This window comes from Hyla sarda, chromosome 7, assembly GCF_029499605.1.
Source record: "Hyla sarda isolate aHylSar1 chromosome 7, aHylSar1.hap1, whole genome shotgun sequence".
In the NCBI taxonomy this organism is placed as follows: domain Eukaryota; kingdom Metazoa; phylum Chordata; class Amphibia; order Anura; family Hylidae; genus Hyla; species Hyla sarda.
Window position 1 is genome coordinate 1,645,732 of NC_079195.1, and position 23,081 is coordinate 1,668,812.

General features: G+C 40.5%; 1 protein-coding gene across 2 annotated transcripts in view; it reads left to right on the forward strand.

The window, feature by feature from the left end:
• The window catches only part of LOC130282606 (oocyte zinc finger protein XlCOF8.4-like), a 58,184-nt gene extending 36,774 nt beyond the window's left edge, over positions 1–21,410 (forward strand). For both annotated transcript variants that reach the window (XM_056531009.1, XM_056531010.1), the window contains exons 3-6: positions 8,953–9,076; positions 9,983–10,162; positions 16,380–16,488; positions 18,175–21,410. In XM_056531009.1, coding sequence (XP_056386984.1) covers positions 8,978–9,076; positions 9,983–10,162; positions 16,380–16,488; positions 18,175–20,687 — 2,901 coding nt within the window. In that variant the 5' untranslated portion in view covers positions 8,953–8,977 and the 3' untranslated portion in view covers positions 20,688–21,410. The remainder of the gene's footprint in view (positions 1–8,952; positions 9,077–9,982; positions 10,163–16,379; positions 16,489–18,174) is intronic.
• The last annotated feature ends 1,671 nt before the right edge of the window (positions 21,411–23,081 follow it).

Genomic DNA, 23,081 nt, shown 5'->3' on the forward strand with positions numbered 1-23,081 from the left:
TAATATACTGTAGACTACAGCCTAATAACCGTAATATACTGTAGACTGTATCGTAATAACCGTAATATACTGTAGACTACAGCCTAATAACCGTAATATACTGTAGACTGTATCGTAATAACCGTAATATACTGTAGACTACAGCCTAATAACCGTAATATACCGTAGACTGTATCGTAATAACCGTAATATACTGTAGACTGTATCGTAATAACCGTAATATACTGTAGACTACAGCCTAATAACCGTAATATACTGTAGACTACAGCCTAATAACCGTAATATACTGTAGACTACAGCCTAATAACCGTAATATACTGTAGACTACAGCCTAATAACCGTAATATACTGTAGACTACAGCCTAATAACCGTAATATACTGTAGACTGTATCGTAATAACCGTAATATACTGTAGACTACAGCCTAATAACCGTAATATACTGTAGACTGTATCGTAATAACCGTAATATACTGTAGACTACAGCCTAATAACCGTAATATACTGTAGACTACAGCCTAATAACCGTAATATACTGTAGACTACAGCCTAATAATTGTAATATACTGTAGACTACAGCCTAATAACTGTAATATACTGTAGACTACAGCCTAATAACCGTAATATACTGTAGACTACAGCCTAATAACTGTAATATACTGTAGACTACAGCCTAATAACCGTAATATACTGTAGACTACAGCCTAATAACCGTAATATACTGTAGACTACAGCCTAATAACTGTAATATACTGTAGACTACAGCGTAATAACCGTGATATACTGTAGACTGTATCGTAATAACCGTAATATACTGTAGACTACAGCCTAATAACCGTAATATACTGTAGACTACAGCCTAATAACCGTAATATACTGTAGACTACAGCCTAATAACCGTAATATACTGTAGACTACAGCGTAATAACCGTAATATACTGTAGACTACAGCCTAATAACCGTAATATACTGTAGACTACAGCCTAATAACCGTAATATACTGTAGACTACAGCCTAATAACCGTAATATACTGTAGACTACAGCGTAATAACCGTAATATACTGTAGACTACAGCCTAATAACCGTAATATACTGTAGACTACAGCCTAATAACCGTAATATACTGTAGACTACAGCCTAATAACCGTAATATACTGTAAACTACAGCCTAATAACCGTAATATACTGTAGACTACAGCCTAATAACCGTAATATACTGTAGACTACAGCCTAATAACCGTAATATACTGTAGACTACAGCCTAATAACCGTGATATACTGTAGACTGTATCGTAATAACTGTAATATACTGTAGACTACAGCCTAATAACCGTAATATACTGTAGACTGTATCGTAATAACCGTGATATACTGTAGACTACAGCCTAATAACCGTAATATACTGTAGACTACAGCCTAGTAACCGTAATATACTGTAGACTACAGCCTAATAACCGTAATATACTGTAGACTACAGCGAAATAACCATAATATACTGTAGACTGTATCGTAATAACCGTAATATACTGTAGACTACAGCCTAATAACCGTAATATACTGTAGACTGTATCGTAATAACCGTAATATACTGTAGACTACAGCCTAATAACCGTAATATACTGTAGACTACAGCCTAATAACCGTAATATACTGTAGACTGTATCGTAATAACCGTAATATACTGTAGACTACAGCCTAATAACCGTAATATACTGTAGACTACAGCCTAATAACCGTAATATACTGTAGACTGTATCGTAATAACCGTAATATACTGTAGACTACAGCCTAGTAACCGTAATATACTGTAGACTACAGCCTAATAACCGTAATATACTGTAGACTACAGCCTAATAACCGTAATATACTGTAGACTGTATCGTAATAACCGTAATATACTGTAGACTACAGCCTAATAACCGTAATATACTGTAGACTGTATCGTAATAACCGTAATATACTGTAGACTACAGCCTAATAACCGTAATATACTGTAGACTGTATCGTAATAACCGTAATATACTGTAGACTGTATCGTAATAACCGTAATATACTGTAGACTACAGCCTAATAACCGTAATATACTGTAGACTACAGCCTAATAACCGTAATATACTGTAGACTACCGCCTAATAACCATAATATACTGTAGACTACAGCCTAATAACCGTAATATACTGTAGACTACAGCGAAATAACCGTAATATACTGTAGACTACAGCCTAATAACCGTAATATACTGTAGACTACAGCCTAATAACCGTAATATACTGTAGACTACAGCCTAATAACCGTAATATACTGTAGACTACAGCCTAATAACCGTAATATACTGTAGACTACAGCGTAATAACCGTAATATACTGTAGACTACAGCCTAATAACCGTAATATACTGTAGACTACAGCCTAATAACCGTAATATACGGTAGACTACAGCGTAATAACCGTGATATACTGTAGACTACAGCCTGATAACCGTAATATACTGTAGACTACAGCATAATAACCGTAATATACTGTAGACTACAGCGTAATAACCGTGATATACTGTAGACTGTATCGTAATAACCGTAATATACTGTAGACTACAGCCTAATAACCGTAATATACTGTAGACTACAGCCTAATAACCGTGATATACTGTAGACTGTATCGTAATAACCGTAATATACTGTAGACTACAGCCTAATAACTGTAATATACTGTAGACTACAGCCTAATAACCGTAATATACTGTAGACTACAGCGTAATAACCGTGATATACTGTAGACTACAGCCTAATAACCGTAATATACTGTAGACTGTATCGTAATAACCGTAATATACTGTAGACTGCTGCGTAATAATCTATAATCTGTTATATTGTATACATTGCTGTGTAATAATCTATAATCTGTTATATTGTATACATCGCTGTGTAATAATCTATATGTTATATTGTATACATTGCTGTGTAATAATCTGTTATATTGTATACATTGCTGTGTAATAATCTGTTATATTGTATACATTGCTGTGTAATAATCTGTTATATTGTATACATCACTGTGTGATAATCTATAATATGTTATATTGTATACATCGCTGTGTAATAATCTATAATATGTTATATTGTATACATTGCTGTGTAATCTATAATATGTTATATAGTATACATTGCTGTGTAATAATCTATAATATGTTATATTGTATACATCACTGTGTAATAATGTTATATTGTATACATTGCCGTGTAATAATCTATAATATGTTATATTGTATACATCGCTGTGTAATAATCTATAATATGTTATATTGTATACATCGCTGTGCAATATTCTATATGTTATATTGTATACATTGCTGTGTAATAATCTATAATATGTTATATAGTATACATCGCTGTGTAATAATCTATAATATGTTATATTGTATACATCGCTGTGTGATAATCTATAATATGTTATATTGTATACATCGCTGTGTAATAATCTATAATATGTTATATTGTATACATTGCTGTGTAATAATCTATAATATGTAATATTGTATACATCACTGTGCAATATTCTATATGTTATATTGTATACATCGCTGTGTGATAATCTATAATATGTTATATAGTATACATTGCTGTGTAATAATCTATAATATGTTATATTGTATACATCACTGTGTAATAATCTATATGTTATATTGTATACATCGCTGTGTAATAATCTATAATATGTTATATTGTATACATCACTGTGTAATAATCTATAATATGTTATATAGTATACATCACTGTGTAATAATCTATAATATGTTATATTGTATACATCGCTGTGTAATAATATATAATATGTTATATTGTATACATCCCTGTGTAATAATCTATAATATGTTATATTGTATACATCGCTGTGTAATAATCTATAATATGTTATATTGTATACATTGCTGTGTAATAATCTATAATATGTTATATTGTATACATCGCTGTGTAATAATCTATATGTTATATTGTATACATCACTGTGTGATAATCTATAATATGTTATATTGTATACATCGCTGTGTAATAATATATAATATGTTATATTGTATACATCGCTGTGTAATAATCTGTTATATTGTATACATTGCTGTGTAATATGTTATATTGTATACATTGCTGTGTAATAATCTGTTATATTGTATACTTTGCTGTGTAATAATCTATAATATGTTATAGTGTATACATCGCTGTGTAATAATATATATGTTATATTGTATACATCGCTGTGTAATAATCTATAATGTTATATTGTATACATCACTGTGTAATAATCTATAATATGTTATATTGTATACATCACTGTGTAATAATCTGTTATATTGTATACATTGCTGTGTAATAATCTATAATATGTTATATTGTATACATTGCTGTGTAATAATCTATAATATGTTATATAGTATACATCACTGTGTAATAATCTATAATATGTTATATTGTATACATCGCTGTGTAATAATATATAATATGTTATATTGTATACATCCCTGTGTAATAATCTATAATATGTTATATTGTATACATCGCTGTGTAATAATCTATAATATGTTATATTGTATACATTGCTGTGTAATAATCTATAATATGTTATATTGTATACATCGCTGTGTAATAATCTATATGTTATATTGTATACATCACTGTGTGATAATCTATAATATGTTATATTGTATACATCGCTGTGTAATAATATATAATATGTTATATTGTATACATCGCTGTGTAATAATCTGTTATATTGTATACATTGCTGTGTAATATGTTATATTGTATACATTGCTGTGTAATAATCTGTTATATTGTATACTTTGCTGTGTAATAATCTATAATATGTTATAGTGTATACATCGCTGTGTAATAATATATATGTTATATTGTATACATCGCTGTGTAATAATCTATAATGTTATATTGTATACATCACTGTGTAATAATCTATAATATGTTATATTGTATACATCACTGTGTAATAATCTGTTATATTGTATACATTGCTGTGTAATAATCTATAATATGTTATATTGTATACATTGCTGTGTAATAATCTATAATATATTATATTGTATACATTGCTGTGTAATAATCTATAATATGTTATATTGTATACATCACTGTGTAATAATCTATAATATGTTATATTGTATACATTGCTGTGTAATAATCTATAATATGTTATATTGTATACATTGCTGTGTAATAATCTATAATATGTTATATTGTATACATTGCTGTGTAATAATCTATAATATGTTATATTGTATACATTGCTGTGTAATAATCTATAATATGTTATATTGTATACATTGCTGTGTAATAATCTATAATATGTTATATTGTATACATCACTGTGTAATAATCTGTTATATTGTATACATCGCTGTGTAATAATCTATAATGTTTGTATACATTGCTGTGTAATAATCTATAATATGTTATATTGTATACATCACTGTGTAATAATCCATAATATGTTATATTGTATACATTGCTGTGTAATAATCTATAATATGTTATATTGTATACATCGCTGTGTAATAATCTATAATATGTTATATTGTATACATTGCTGTGTAATAATCTATAATATGTTATATAGTATACATCACTGTGTAATAATCTATAATCTGTTATATTGTATACATTGCTGTGTAATAATCTATAATATGTTATATTGTATACATTGCTGTGTAATACTCTATAATATGTTATATTGTATACATCGCTGTGTAATAATCTATATGTTATATTGTATACATCACTGTGCAATATTCTATATGTTGTATACATCACTGTGTGATAATCTATAATATGTTATATAGTATACATTGCTGTGGAATAATCTATAATATGTTATATTGTATACATCGCTGTGTAATAATCTATATGTTATATTGTATACATCACTGTGTGATAATCTATAATATGTTATATTGTATACATCGCTGTGTAATAATATATAATATGTTATATTGTATACATCACTGTGCAATATTCTATATGTTATATTGTATACATCGCTGTGTGATAATCTAAAATATGTTATATTGTATACATCGCTGTGTGATAATCTATAATATGTTATATTGTATACATTGCTGTGTAATAATCTATAATTGCTGTGTAATAGTTATAATACGTTATATTGTATACATCACTGTGTAATAATCTATAATATGTTATATTGTATACATCGCTGTGTAATAATCTATATGTTATATTGTATACATCACTGTGTAATAATCTATAATATGTTATATTGTATACATTGCTGTGTAATAATCTATAATATGTTAAATTGTATACATCACTGTGTAATAATCTATAATATGTTATATTGTATACATCGCTGTGTAATAATCTATAATATGTTATATTGTATACATTGCTGTGTAATAATCTATAATATGTTATATTGTATACATCGCTGTGTAATAATCTATAATATGTTATATTGTATACATCACTGTGTAATAATCTGTTATATTGTATACATCGCTGTGTAATAATCTATAATGTTTGTATACATCGCTGTGTAATAATCTATAATATGTTATATTGTATACATCACTGTGTAATAATCCATAATATGTTATATTGTATACATTGCTGTGTAATAATCTATAATATGTTATATTGTATACATTGCTGTGTAGTAATCTATAATATGTTATATAGTATACATCACTGTGTAATAATCTATAATCTGTTATATTGTATACATTGCTGTGTAATAATCTATAATATGTTATATTGTATACATCGCTGTGTAATAATCTATAATATGTTATATTGTATACATTGCTGTGTAATAATCTATAATATGTTATATTGTATACATCACTGTGTAATAATCTATAATCTGTTATATTGTATACATTGCTGTGTAATAATCTATAATATGTTATATTGTATACATCGCTGTGTAATAATCTATAATATGTTATATTGTATACATCGCTGTGTAATAATATATAATATGTTATATTGTATACATCGCTGTGTGATAATCTATAATATGTTATATAGTATACATTGCTGTGTAATAATCTATAATATGTAATATTGTATACATCACTGTGCAATATTCTATATGTTATATTGTATACATCGCTGTGTAATCTATAATATGTTATATTGTATACATTGCTGTGTAATAATCTATAATATGTTATATTGTATACATCGCTGTGTAATAATCTATAATATCTTATATTGTATACATTGCTGTGTAATAATCTATAATATGTTATATTGTATACATTGCTGTGTAATAGTCTATAATATGTTATATTGTATACATTGCTGTGTAATAATCTGTTATATTGTATACATTGCTGTGTAATAGTCTATAATACGTTATATTGTATACATCTTAGTGTATTTTAAAGCATTATCATCCAAAACAGATTTAATAAACAAACTATTTCCACAGCTCACATAGCAAGTGGGCGTGGCTTAAAGGGAAGAAACGTAGGTCGATGCAGTAACATGGGAGGCGGAGAGGAGGTGTGGCGGTCCACCCACATTCTTGCTGGGATGGAGTGAGATGTGTGTGGGGGATTTTAGGGAGATTATTCGCTCCTCTAGCCTTGTACTGGTCTAAGGGGATACAGTCCAGAATTACCCCACTTGGCTCGTTGTAGAAATAAGGTACTCGCGATGCTTGTGCTGCAGTGTCCTCTGTAGGATGCAGGTCTGTAAGAAAACATGACCCGGCCTGAGGACCGTGCAGGCACCAGAAATGTCAAGAGCTACGTGTAACATCACAAGTCAATATCATGTATATTGTCTTAGCTTGTTATTTCAGTATTCTCTATGTGAGACTCTTTATAACTGCTGAGTGCAGATTGTTTGTGAGCGCCTTATTAGGTTGGCTCACTGAGAATAACTGCTCTGATAAAAAGGAGATCTACAACTTAAAGGGGTCCTCCACCCCTAGACATCTTATCCCCTATCTAAAGGATATAGGATAAGATGTCTGATCGTGGGGGGGGGGGGGGGTCCCGCCGCTGGGGACCCCTGCAATCTCCGTGCTACACCCACCGTTCATTTAGAGTGTTGGGTTCAGAGCTGGGGGATCGTGACCTCACAGCCGCGCCCAGCTTGTGTCGTCACGGCCACGCCCCCTCAATGCAAGTCTATGGGAGGGGGAGTGATGGCCGTCACACCCTCTCCCATAGACTCGCATTGAGGGGGCACGGCCGTGACATCAGTAGTGGGGCGTGACCGTGATGTCACGAGCCTACGGCCTACATCGCCAGTTATCCGGCACGGAGCAAAGTTCGCTCTGTGCACCGGATGTCTGGGGTTCCTGATCCAAGATCACAGGGGATCCCCAGTGACAGGACTCCTGCGATCAGACATCTTATCCCCTATCCTTTGGATAGAGGATATGATTTCAAGGGGCAGAGTACCCCTTTAAACCCCATCCTCCCTAACATTTCACCACGTCCCTGGCTTTGTCACGTGTACACCTTACCCTCTAAGCTCTGGACAGCACTCCAGTTAGGGTCTTGAAGATGCTTGATGTCCCTTTAGATAGGACTGGAAGGTTTACCAGGAGGACAAGGCTCTTGGCTGGATCCAGAAGTTATGGTCATGGTCCGGTAAGGATGGGGACACAGAGGATACTCTACGACCAACTGGTCTGAACTGGATTCCTGCTCTCCAGCTATGGGGAAGACTGGGTTGGGGGCTTCACCCTCACGGTGCCGATTCTAAGTGTTGGCAATTATTTTTCTCTAGTTTTTAGTTTCCATCCTCGGTCGTGGACGTTGGTCGCCAGGACCAGCCATAGTCTGCTCTTCTGTACTGATCCAGACTTTATCTGCTGTTGTTCTCTTCTGTATTAGTTTATATCTTTATTATACATTGTATTAGGAGAATAAAACCATAAACCCCAATAACTTTATACTTTTATATATATTTAGTAAATACCCCCCCGATGTCTTCTTCATGATGGTGGCAAGTGTAACCGGAATGGAGATCAGAAGTGAGGTGACAGAAGTTATACTGAACATCGCCCTGGAGATCATCCACCTGCTGACCGGAGAGGTGAGGGATTGTGGGAAATGGTCACATGACCTCACTCTTATCTCTAGGAATAATACAGGACATGACCGGAGAGGTGAGGGATTGTGGGAAATGGTCACATGACCTCTTATCTCTAGGGATAATACAGGACATGACCGGAGAGGTGAGGGATTGTGGGAAATGGTCACATGACCTCTTATCTCTAGGGATAATACAGGACATGACCGGAGAGGTGAGGGATTGTGGGAAATGGTCACATGACCTCTTATCTCTAGGGATAATACAGGACATGACCGGAGAGGTGAGGGATTGTGGGAAATGGTCACATGACCTCTTATCTCTAGGGATAATACAGGACATGACCGGAGAGGTGAGGGATTGTGGGAAATGGTCACATGACCTCACTCTTATCTCTAGGGATAATACAGGACATGACTGGAGAGGTGAGGGATTGTGGGAAATGGTCACATGACCTCACTCTTATCTCTAGGGATAATACAGGACATGACTGGAGAGGTGAGGGATTGTGGGAAATGGTCACATGACCTCACTCTTATCTCTAGGAATAATACAGGACATGACCGGAGAGGTGAGGGATTGTGGGAAATGGTCACATGACCTCACTCTTATCTCTAGGGATAATACAGGACATGACCAGAGAGGTGAGGGATTGTGGGAAATGGTCACATGACCTCTTATCTCTAGGGATAATACAGGACATGACCGGAGAGGTGAGGGATTGTGGGAAATGGTCACATGACCTCACTCTTATCTCTAGGGATAATACAGGACATGACCAGAGAGGTGAGGGATTGTGGGAAATGGTCACATGACCTCACTCTTATCTCTAGGGATAATACAGGACATGACTGGAGAGGTGAGGGATTGTGGGAATGTATTTAGTGACATTTATCTCTTTATACTCAGGGTTGCACAGTAGTAAAGAAGACATCTGGAGAGTGTGTGGCCCCCAGCAGGTCAGGAGGATGGAGCAGGACCCAGAGCCCAGTTACAGACCCTCCACCTCCCTCACCAATAAACAAGAGGAACAATACCCAGAAGATCCTAGACCTCACCAACAAGATCATTGGGCTGCTGACCGGAGAGGTGACACTGCTGGGACATTATACAGTAATGGAGGGGTCTGGTGATGATTAGAGAGGTGACACTGCTGGGACATTCTATAGTAATGGAGGGGTCTGGTGATGACTGGAGAGGTGACACTGCTGGGACATTCTATAGTAATGGAGGGGTCTGGTGATGACTGGAGAGGTGACACTGCTGGGACATTATACAGTAATGGAGGGGTCTGGTGATGACTGGAGAGGTGACACTGCTGGGACATTATACAGTAATAGAGGGGTCTGGTGATGATTAGAGAGGTGACATTGCTGGACATTATACAGTAATAGAGGGGTCTGGTGATGATTAGAGAGGTGACACTGCTGGGACATTATACAGTAATGGAGGGGTCTGGTGATGACTGGAGAGGTGACACTGCTGGGACATTATACAGTAATGGAGGGGTCTGGTGATGACTGGAGAGGTGACACTGCTGGGACATTATACAGTAATGGAGGGGTCTGGTGATGACTGGAGAGGTGACACTGCTGGGACATTATACAGTAATGGAGGGGTCTGGTGATGACTGGAGAGGTGACACTGCTGGACATTATACAGTAATGGAGGGGTCTGGTGATGATTAGAGAGGTGACACTGCTGGGACATTATATAGTAATGGAGGGGTCTGGTGATGACTGGAGAGGTGACACTGCTGGACATTATACAGTAATGGAGGGTTCTGGTGATGACTGGAGAGGTGACACTGCTGGGACATTATACAGTAATGGAGGGGGTCTGGTGATGACTGGAGAGGTGACACTGCTGGGACATTATACAGTAATGGAGGGGTCTGGTGATGACTGGAGAGGTGACACTGCTGGGACATTATACAGTAATAGAGGGGTCTGGTGATGACTGGAGAGGTGACACTGCTGGGACATTATACAGTAATAGAGGGGTCTGGTGATGATTAGAGAGGTGACACTGCTGGACATTATGCAGTAATGGAGGGGTCTGGTGATGACTGGAGAGGTGACACTGCTGGGACATTATACAGTAATGGAGGGGTCTGGTGATGATTAGAGAGGTGACACTGCTGGGATATTATACAGTAATGGAGGGGTCTGGTGATGTCTGGAGAGGTGACCCTGCTGGGACATTATATAGTAATGGAGGGGTCTGGTGATGACTGGAGAGGTGACACTGCTTGGACATTATACAGTAATGGAGGGGTCTGGTGATGACTGGAGAGGTGACACTGCTGGGACATTATATAGTAATGGAGGGGTCTGGTGATAACTGGAGAGGTGACACTGCTGGGACATTATACAGTAATGGAGGGGTCTGGTGATGATTAGAGAGGTGACACTGCTGGGACATTATACAGTAATGGAGGGGTCTGGTGATGACTGGAGAGGTGACACTGCTGGGACATTATACAGTAATGGAAGGGTCTGGTGATGATTAGAGAGGTGACACTGCTGGGACATTATACAGTAATGGAGGGGTCTGGTGATGATTAGAGAGGTGACACTGCTGGGGCATTATACAGTAATGGAGGGGTCTGGTGATGACTGGAGAGGTGACACTGCTGGGACATTATACAGTAATGGAGGGGTCTGGTGATGACTGGAGAGGTGACACTGCTGGGACATTATACAGTAATGGAGGGGTCTGGTGATGACTGGAGAGGTGACACTGCTGGGACATTATACAGTAATGGAGGGGTCTGGTGATGTCTGGAGAGGTGACCCTGCTGGGACATTATACAGTAATGGAGGGGTCTGGTGATGACTGGAGAGGTGACACTGCTGGGACATTATACAGTAATGGAGGGATCTGGTGATGATTAGAGAGGTGACACTGCTGGGACATTATACAGTAATGGAGGGGTCTGGTGATGAGAGGTGACACTGCTGGGACATTATACAGTAATGGAGGGGTCTGGTGATGACTGGAGAGGTGACACTGCTGGGACATTATACAGTAATGGAGGGGTCTGGTGATGATTAGAGAGGTGACACTGCTGGGACATTATACAGTAATGGAGGGGTCTGGTGATGACTGGAGAGGTGACCCTGCTGGGACATTATACAGTAATGGAGGGGTCTGGTGATGAGAGGTGACACTGCTAGGACATTATACAGTAATGGAGGGGTCTGGTGATGACTGGAGAGGTGACACTGCTGGGACATTATACAGTAATGGAGGGGTCTGGTGATGACTGGAGAGGTGACACTGCTGGGACATTATACAGTAATGGAGGGGTCTGGTGATGATTAGAGAGGTGATACTGCTGGGACATTATACAGTAATGGAGGGGTCTGGTGATGAGAGGTGACACTGCTGGGACATTATACAGTAATGGAGGGGTCTGGTGATGACTGGAGAGGTGACCCTGCTGGGACATTATACAGTAATGGAGGGGTCTGGTGATGACTGGAGAGGTGACACTGCTAGGACATTATACAGTAATGGAGGGGTCTGGTGATGACTGGAGAGGTGACACTGCTGGGACATTATACAGTAATGGAGGGGTCTGGTGATGACTGGAGAGGTGACACTGCTGGGACATTATACAGTAATGGAGGGGTCTGGTGATGACTGGAGAGGTGACACTGCTGGGACATTATACAGTAATGGATGGGTCTGGGGATGATTAGAGAGGTGATACTGCTGGGACATTATACAGTAATGGAGGGGTCTGGTGATGATTAGAGAGGTGACACTGCTGGGACATTATACAGTAATGGAGGGGTCTAGTGATGAGAGGTGACACTGCTGGGACATTATACAGTAATGGAGGGGTCTGGTGATGACTGGAGAGGTGACACTGCTGGGACATTATACAGTAATGGATGGGTCTGGGGATGATTAGAGAGGTGATACTGCTGGGACATTATACAGTAATGGAGGGGTCTGGTGATGATTAGAGAGGTGACACTGCTGGGACATTATACAGTAATGGAGGGGTCTGGTGATGACTGTAGAGATGACACTGCTGGGACATTATACAGTAATGGAGGGGTCTGGTGATGACTGGAGAGGTGACACTGCTGGACATTATACAGTAATTGAGGGGTCTGGTGATGGCTGGAGAGGTGACACTGCTGGGACATTATACAGTAATGGAGGGGTCTGGTGATGACTGGAGAGGTGACCCTGCTGGACATTATACAGTAATGGAGGGGTCTGGTGATGACTGGAGAGGTGACACTGCTGGGGCATTATACAGTAATGGAGGGGTCTGGTGATGACTGGAGAGGTGACACCGATGGGACATTATACAGTAATGGAGGGGTCTGGTGATGATTAGAGAGGTGACACTGATGGGACATTATACAGTAATGGAGGGGTCTGGTGATGAGAGGTGACACTGCTGGACATTATACAGTAATGGAGGGGTCTGGTGATGACTGGAGAGGTGACACTGCTGGGACATTATACAGTAATAAAGGGGTCTGGTGATGATTAGAGAGGTGACACTGCTGGACATTATACAGTAATTGAGGGGTCTGGTGATGACTGGAGAGGTGACACTGCTGGACATTATACAGTAATGGAGGGGTCTGGTGATGACTGGAGAGGTGACACTGCTGGACATTATACAGTAATTGAGGGGTCTGGTGATGACTGGAGAGGTGACACTGCTTGGACATTATACAGTAATGGAGGGGTCTGGTGATGACTGGAGAGGTGACACTGCTGGGACATTATACAGTAATAAAGGGGTCTGGTGATGAGAGGTGACACTGCTGGGACATTATACAGTAATGGAGGGGTCTGGTGATGATTAGAGAGGTGACACTGCTGGACATTATACAGTAATTGAGGGGTCTGGTGATGACTGGAGAGGTGACACTGCTGGACATTATACAGTAATGGAGGGGTCTGGTGATGACTGGAGAGGTGACACTGCTGGACATTATACAGTAATTGAGGGGTCTGGTGATGACTGGAGAGGTGACACTGCTGGGACATTATACAGTGATGGTGGGGTCTGGTGATGACTGGAGAAGTGACACTGCTGGGACATTATACAGTAATGGAGGGGTCTGGTGATGACTGGGGAGGTGACACTGCTGGGACATTATACAGTAATGGAGGGGTCTGGTGATGACTGGAGAGGTGACACTGCTGGGACATTATACAGTAATGGAAGGGTCTGGTGATGATTAGAGAGGTGACACTGCTGGGACATTATACAGTAATGGAGGGGTCTGGTGATGACTGGAGAGGTGACACTGCTGGGACATTATACAGTAATGGAGGGGTCTGGGGATGATTAGAGAGGTGACACTGCTGGGACATTATACAGTAATGGAGGGGTCTGGTGATGACTGGAGAAGTGACACTGCTGGGACATTATACAGTAATGGAGGGGTCTGGTGATGACTGGAGAGGTGACACTGCTGGGACATTATACAGTAATGGAGGGGTCTGGTGATGACTGGAGAGGTGACACTGCTGGGACATTATACAGTAATGGAGGGGTCTGGTGATGACTGGAGAGGTGACACTGCTGGGACATTATACAGTAATGGAGGGGTCTGGTGATGACTGGAGAGGTGACACTGCTGGGACATTATACAGTAATGGAAGGGTCTGGTGATGACTGGAGAGGTGACACTGCTGGGACATTATACAGTAATGGAGGGGTCTGGTGATGACTGGAGAGGTGACACTGCTGGGACATTATACAGTAATGGAGGGGTCTGGTGATGACTGGAGAGGTGACACTGCTGGGACATTATACAGTAATAAAGGGGTCTGGTGATGAGAGGTGACACTGCTGGGACATTATACAGTAATGGAGGGGTCTGGTGATGATTAGAGAGGTGACACTGCTGGACATTATACAGTAATTGAGGGGTCTGGTGATGACTGGAGAGGTGACACTGCTGGACATTATACAGTAATGGAGGGGTCTGGTGATGACTGGAGAGGTGACACTGCTGGGTCATTATACAGTAATGCAGGGGTCTGGTGATGATTAGAGAGGTGACACTGCTGGACATTATACAGTAATGGAGGGGTCTGGTGATGACTGGAGAGGTGACACTGCTGGGTCATTATACAGTAATGGAGGGGTCTGGTGATGATTAGAGAGGTGACACTGCTGGGTCATTATACAGTAATGGAGGGGTCTGGTGATGACTGGAGAGGTGACACTGCTGGGACATTATACAGTAATGGAGGGGTCTGGTGATGACTGGAGAGGTGACACTGCTGGGACATTATACAGTAATGGAGGGGTCTGGTGATGACTGGAGAGGTGACACTGCTGGGACATTATACAGTAATGGAGGGGTCTGGTGATGATTAGAGAGGTGACACTGCTGGACATTATACAGTAATGGAGGGGTCTGGTGATGACTGGAGAGGTGACACTGCTGGACATTATACAGTAATGGAGGGGTCTGGTGATGACTGGAGAGGTGACACTGCTGGGACATTATACAGTAATGGAGGGGTCTGGTGATGACTGGAGAGGTGTCACTGCTGGGACATTATACAGTAATGGAGGGGTCTGGTGATGACTGGAGAGGTGACACTGCTGGGACATTATACAGTAATGGAGGGGTCTGGTGATGACTGGAGAGGTGACACTGCTGGGACATTATATAGTAATGGAGGGGTCTGGTGATGAGAGGTGACACTGCTGGGACATTATACAGTAATAAAGGGGTCTGGTGATGAGAGGTGACACTGCTGGGACATTATACAGTAATGGAGGGGTCTGGTGATGATTAGAGAGGTGACACTGCTGGACATTATACAGTAATTGAGGGGTCTGGTGATGACTGGAGAGGTGACACTGCTGGACATTATACAGTAATGGAGGGGTCTGGTGATGACTGGAGAGGTGACACTGCTGGGTCATTATACAGTAATGGAGGGGTCTGGTGATGACTGGAGAGGTGACACTGCTGGGACATTATACAGTAATGGAGGGGTCTGGTGATGACTGGAGAGGTGACACTGCTGGGACATTATACAGTAATGGAGGGGTCTGGTGATGACTGGAGAGGTGACACTGCTGGGACATTATACAGTAATGGAGGGGTCTGGTGATGACTGGAGAGGTGACACTGCTGGGACATTATACAGTAATGGAGAGGTCTGGTGATGATTAGAGAGGTGACACTGCTGGGACATTATACAGTAATGGAGGGGTCTGGTGATGATTAGAGAGGTGACACTGCTGGGACATTATACAGTAATGGAGGGGTCTGGTGATGTCTGTATCATTTTGTGTCAGGTTCCTATAAAGTGTCAGGATGTGGCGGTCTATTTCTCCATGGAGGAGTGGGAGTATGTAGAAGGACACAAGGATCTGTACCAGGACATTATGGAGGATCACCAGTGGGGTAAGAATCTTTCAAAAAATGTAACCCAGGCCTAAGTCTACAGCATTAGTACATGACATTTATAATAAACATGATCAAGTTTAGTTTTCCCAGAATCCATTCCTAGAGGAGATGGCACTATAAAGAGTTAATTAATGTCTAATAAATACTAATAAACGAAGCACAAATAGAGGATATAGAGATAATCTGTCTTCTGTCTGCTGCTTCTATCCTTCCCGGTGTCCATTACATTCTACTCTTATGGCGCCGTACACACTATAGTTCGTGATCTGTTATGTATTACCGTATTTTAATCATCAGATCAACAATTTAAATTTTCCGGGTGATATTTGAACACGAATGATTGTTTTTGTGAACCCCAGAAACATTTTGGCTGATATTTGGACAAAGACCTTTTCTTCAGGAAATGATAATCAAGGAAGGAACGTTCTCCAGATGTTCTTGGGAAACAAAAGGAGACAGAAGCGTCTCCATGTGCAGGACCACCAATAAGTATGTGGAAAAAGAAGGTGAATATTCTGCTCACCTCTCACAGTTGTGCAATAACGAGACACAACGCTCAGAAGACAACAAGGAGCTCGCATGTAATGCTTCCGGGCTACTGCAGGCTTCCCACGCCAGAATGGCGTGTAGCAGATCAAGACAGGACACTATGGAAATTAGGGAAGTACTCCCGCGCTGCCGAACCTCCAAGGAAAGGTAAAAGTTGATGTATTGAAAATATCAATTTATTAAACCACACACAACGTGTTTCAAAGCCGAGACGGCCGTCTCGGCTTTGAAACGCGTTGTGTGTGGTTTAATGAATTGATATTTTCAATACATCAACTTTTACCTTTCCTTGGAGGTTCGGCAGCGCGAGAGTACTTCCCTAATTTCCGATGTGTCCTGTCTTGATCTTCAGATGTTCTTGGAATGTTCCAAGAAAGATGGTTTGTCCTTCGCTCGGTGTCACTGAATCTGTTTGGACAACTTGTCCCGTGAAAGTCTTGTTCCTCAGATCACCATTTGTCCACCTTGTAATCTTCTTCTTTCCACCGTGTATATGGCGCCATTACCAGTCCGTAGAGTCTTCAGTCTAAACTTATCCCGTGAACTTGGTTCTTAAGGTGACCGTACACATTGGTCGATAGTTGAACAATGATTGACCAAACAATCAATTTGCTGTGCTCACCCGATCTCTTCATGAACATTGGCCATGGATTCTTGTGTTCTGAATGAAAGGGTAAGCCATTGCCTTACTTGTCTTATCTCTCAGAAACAAAAGGGTCGGGGCATCATCTTTTGGGAAAAAGTTGGTAAGCCGCCCATACACATTAGACTAATTCCTAAATCGACAGGTTCAGATGACTTTTCTAATAAGTTTGAGGGTCTTTACAGTTGTGCAGACTTGACATACATGATCAATGACATCAGATTTCTAGGACTCTCCTGAGACTATTGTTTCCCGAAAGATCATTGTTGGAGGATAAACCTTTCCGGAACCAAAGATCTTTTGTCTGAATATTGACCGAAAATTTCATATATCTCCGAGTTCTTTCCAGAAGAGTCTGCACTCGGTTGGCTAAAACAACAACCATTCATTGCTAAACTTCACCCAACCAACCATCATTTTGCCTTAAATTGTCTCTTTTCACCAATTAATTTGTTTACAGAATATTTAACAAACCAATTGTGTTATTACAGGTCATCCCGACTCCTCACACCAAGCAGCTTCTGGTTTCTCCAAGGATTCCAGTCGTAGCCGATTAGGCATCAAGTTAGAGAAAGGCGTATCCGTGGGGTCATGTGACGACGGAAGTCAAGGATCCGTCACCAGTTACAAACCTACAACTCCAGAACAATATCCATTCGATATGGAGGAATCAGTCTTATGTATTGGAGAATCAGTCATAGAAACCAATGTCCATACACCCACGAGTGACACCGGACAACATTTATCTACACGTACAATGAAAGGACTCGTCACGGGTGATCGAGAAAACTTTACTGAAACTGATATTTATACACAACAAGATCTAGTTACTCATATTATGGAGGAGACACCATCATGTGATGAAGATCTCACAGAACCCAACATCTATACATCCACCGACCATAATCACTATCGCCCAACTACTCATATTATGGAGGAGACACCATCATGTGATGAAGATCTCACAGAACCCAACATCTATACATCCACAGACCATAATCTGTATCGCCCAACTACTCATATTATGGAGGAGACACCATCATGTGATGAAGATCTCACAGAACCCAACATCTATACATCCACAGACCATAATCAATATCTCCCAACTACTAATATTATGGAGGAGACACCATCATGTGATGAAGATCTCACAGAACCCAACATCTATACATCCACAGACAATAATCGGTACCACCCAACTACTAATATTATGGAGGAGACACCATCATGTGATAAAGATCCTACAGAACCCAACATCTATACATCCACAGACCATAATCAATATCGCCCAACTACTAATATTATGGAGGAACCACTCTCATGTGATGAAGATCCTACAGAACCCACCAACTATACATACACAGACCATATTTTACTTCACACAACCACTCATGATATGGACGAGTTACCCTCATATGATGAAGATCTCCCAGAACACAACATCTATACATCAACAGACCATACTCAACTACACCCAACCACTTGTCATATGGAGGAGTTACCCTCATATGATGATCTCACAGAACCCAACATCTATACATCAACATCCCATACACTACTACACACAACCACTCATATTAAGGAGGAACCACTCTCATGTGATGAAGATCTCACAGAACCCAACATGTATATGTCCACAGACCATACTGAGTTACATCAAACTAGTCATATTAAGGAGGAACCCCTTTCAGGTGATGAAGATCTTACGGAAAACACTTATACACCCATAGACCATGCACATTATATATCTCCCCATATTAAGGAGGAACCCCTCTCCTGTGATGAAGATCTTACAGAAAACAACACTTTTACACCAATGGACCATGTAGAATATATATCTTTTCATATTAATGAGGAGCCACTCTCATGTGATGACCCCAAAAGGTCCACGCCCACCGGTCAGTCCCAGCAACATCAATGCCCTGAGGTTAAAAAAGAACCAGACTCTGATAATGGAGGAAAAATCACCCATACTGATATCTACACACCAAGGGAACAGGACCAATATCCATCTCCTCATATTAAAGAGGAGCCAGTGTCATGTGATGGAGGAAACGTCTCGTACTCTAAAAGTTATACCCCTACATATCATGAGAAACAATTTCCAACTACATGTGTTAAGGAGGAACCAGGATCTTCTGTTGTCAGAGATCATACAGGCCCCATCATAAATACACAAAATCACTTTAGAAATATTAAAGAGGAACCCGTGTCTGGTCAAGGCAGAGCTAAATATCAATTTGCTCAACTGCATAAGGAACCAATGGCCGACCAATCAGAATACCTAAAAAGGACTAATCTATATACCGCCAAAGACTGTAGACAGAACGTTCCATCTACTTGTGTTAAGACTGAAAGCTCTGTACAACATTCACCAACTGTAGGTTATAACAATGTAAAAACCGAAAACCCCTCCTCGCCTGTGAAGGTTATCGTCCTGGCGCACCTAGTTGACGTAAATAATCCTAAACCAGGCAGCGCAAATCTGAAAGATGACCATTCCCAGGGTCAGAGGTGCGTTGTAACCAGAGGTCCTCCTGGTTCGATAAAAACTCCGGAATCGGGGCAAACGTTTGGTGACATTTCCAATCTTACCAAATACTTAAGGACTCATTCTAAAAAGAAGACCCCTCAGTGTCCAGAATGTGGGCAATATTTTCTGAGGAAGGTTCAGTTGGAGGCCCACCTAAAAAATCACACGAAGCAGAGGTCTTTTCAAATTTCAGGTTGCAGCAAATTTTTTATGTCCAATGTTCCGATACTGGAACGAAAAATGCGCCCCAGAGAAACCATATACCAATGTTCTGTGTGTAGTAAAACTTTTACCAATGAACCGGATCTTCTGAGCCACGAGAAAAATCACAAAGGAGAGAAACCATTCCAGTGTCCGGAATGCGGTAAATGTTTCAGTATCTATTACGAACTCTTTGTCCATAAAAAGACTCATAGGAAAGAGTCCCCCGAAAGAGGTGTCGGCCCACCCGAATGCCCAAGTCAGACCTAACAGGAGTCCACGTTTAAAGGTCGGCGTGTAAGAAAATCTTCAGGAACAACTACTGTCTTGAGAGACGTTAACAGGTCCTACGAGGCAATGGTACCACCCAAAGTCATGAAGGACTCAAAGTGTGAAAAAAAGTCACGAGTAAAACGCTTTAGGTTCTGTTCACACTTGCCTTGTGGTTTTTCTTATCAACTGAAGCTGCAGCCAGAACCATCGTCAGGAGGACATCACTGGTACTTGTTGGACCTTTGGTTCCAGCTTAGGAAAAATAATAAAGTAATAATAGTATCCCAGAGCATTAATTATCTCCATCCATGACCACTGGACTGTGCCGGAAATCTTGGTGCTGCTGCGTCCACCGCAATAATGGGCCCCTTATATCTGCTGTGTCTGATGAAATCTGAGCACTGTGCCCACTATTGGGTCATACAGTCCTTGTGGGGGATCTCTAACCCTCTACCTGTAGCTTATTTGGTGGAGTCGTCATTTCCATCCATTCTGTGTCGGCAGAATTCAGAGCAGTGTCATTGAGATGATCCAGTCCTCCTTCCCTTCGATCACAGGGTTATTACTATAAATTGTGAAACTATATCTACAATATATGATTTAATATTGGATTTTAGTGATGTCATCTGTGTCTTTTCTTTAAGTAGAACTTGGTAGGTAACATTCACATAAATGGCTATTCTGGTGTCACCCCAAGACATATAATTTACTAATATATTGTTATCACACATTGTATCGGCTTCAGCATGATTTTGTGTGGTTGTGTATTCCTCTCATTGTCAGTGTGGTGTTGTCTCATCAGCTCTCGTTTCCTCCCTCTCCCCAGACAGTGAGTTGTGTAGTCGTCTGTGTGGTGTTGTCTCACCAGATCTCATCTGATCAATCATCTGTGGGATGTGCTGGAGAAACAAGTCCCATCCATGGAGGCCGCACCTTACAGGACACAGCACAGGGTTATGGGGGTCACATTACAGGTCTACGGGGTCCAAGGGGGTCACATTACAGGTCTATGGGGTGTGGAGCTAAGGGGTCACAAAACAGGTCTATGGGGTCCCAGCCCCAGGGGTCACATCACAGGTCTATGGGGTCCAGGGGATACATCACAGGTCTATGGGGTCCAGGCTCCTGGGATCACATCACAGGTCTATGGGGTCCAGGCCCTGAGGGTCTTATCACAGATTTCTGGGGTACGGGCCTCAGGGGTAACATCACAGGTCTATAGGGTCTGGACCTCAGGGGTCACATCACAGGTCTATGGGGTCTGGGCCTCAGGGGTCACATCACAGGTCTATGGGGTCCAGGCCTCGGGATCACTGAACAGGTCTATGGGGTCCAGGCCTTGGGGGTTACAGAACAGGTCTATGGGGTCCAGGGTTCAGATCACAGGTCTATGGGGTCTAGGCCATAGGGGACACAGAACAGGTTTATGGGGTCCGGGCCTCAGGGGACACAGAACAGGTTTATGGGGTCCGAGCCTCAGGGGACACAGGAAATGTTTGTGGAGTCTAGGCCCTAGGGGACACAGAACAAGTTTATGGGTTCCGGGCCTCAGGGGACACAGAACAGGTTTATGGGGTCCGAGTGATCACATCACAGGTCTCTTTCCAGTATGGTGACAACGAAATAATTATTTAGTTTATCTATAAGCTCTATGGTCGCCAATAACATTAGTACCGATCCTGTAGCGGGCCGCTGCTGCCAAAGCTTCACACATCGTAAAATTTACTTCTTTACTTTTTTCTGCGCACATTTTTATCCGTAATTGGAAGAAAAGGACACTTAATATTTTGAAAACACGTGAAATGAAATATGTAGGTAAATTTTACAGTGTGAAAATAATGTACGGTAAAGAGTATATAACACCGCGCTCTGATACCAGGGAAACGATGACATATAGATAATACAAAGAAAAAGACGCACCCAGATAGACGTGAGGGATCGGGCAGATATGTGAGGCAGAGGGGAGCAGTAACCCATAGCAACCAATCAGATCATTCTTTCATTTTGCACAGGCCTTTCAAAAAATGAAGGAAACGATCTTATTGGTTGCTATGGGCAACTGCACCACTGCTCTTTTACCACCCCACACTATTACTGATCCACCGCCAAACTGGTTATGCTGGAGGATGTTGCAGGCAGTAGAACGTTCTCCACGGCGTCTCCAGACTCTGTCACTTCTGTCACATGTGCTCAGTGTGAACCTGCTTTCATCTGTGAAGAGCAATCTTGGTGTTCTCTGGCAAATGCCAAACGTCCTGCACGGTTTTGGGCTGTAAGCACAACCCCCACCTGTGGACGTCGGACCCTCATACCACCCTCATGGAGTCTGTTTCTGACCGTTTGAGTGGACACATGCACATTTGTGTCCTGCTGGAGGCCATTTTGCAGGGC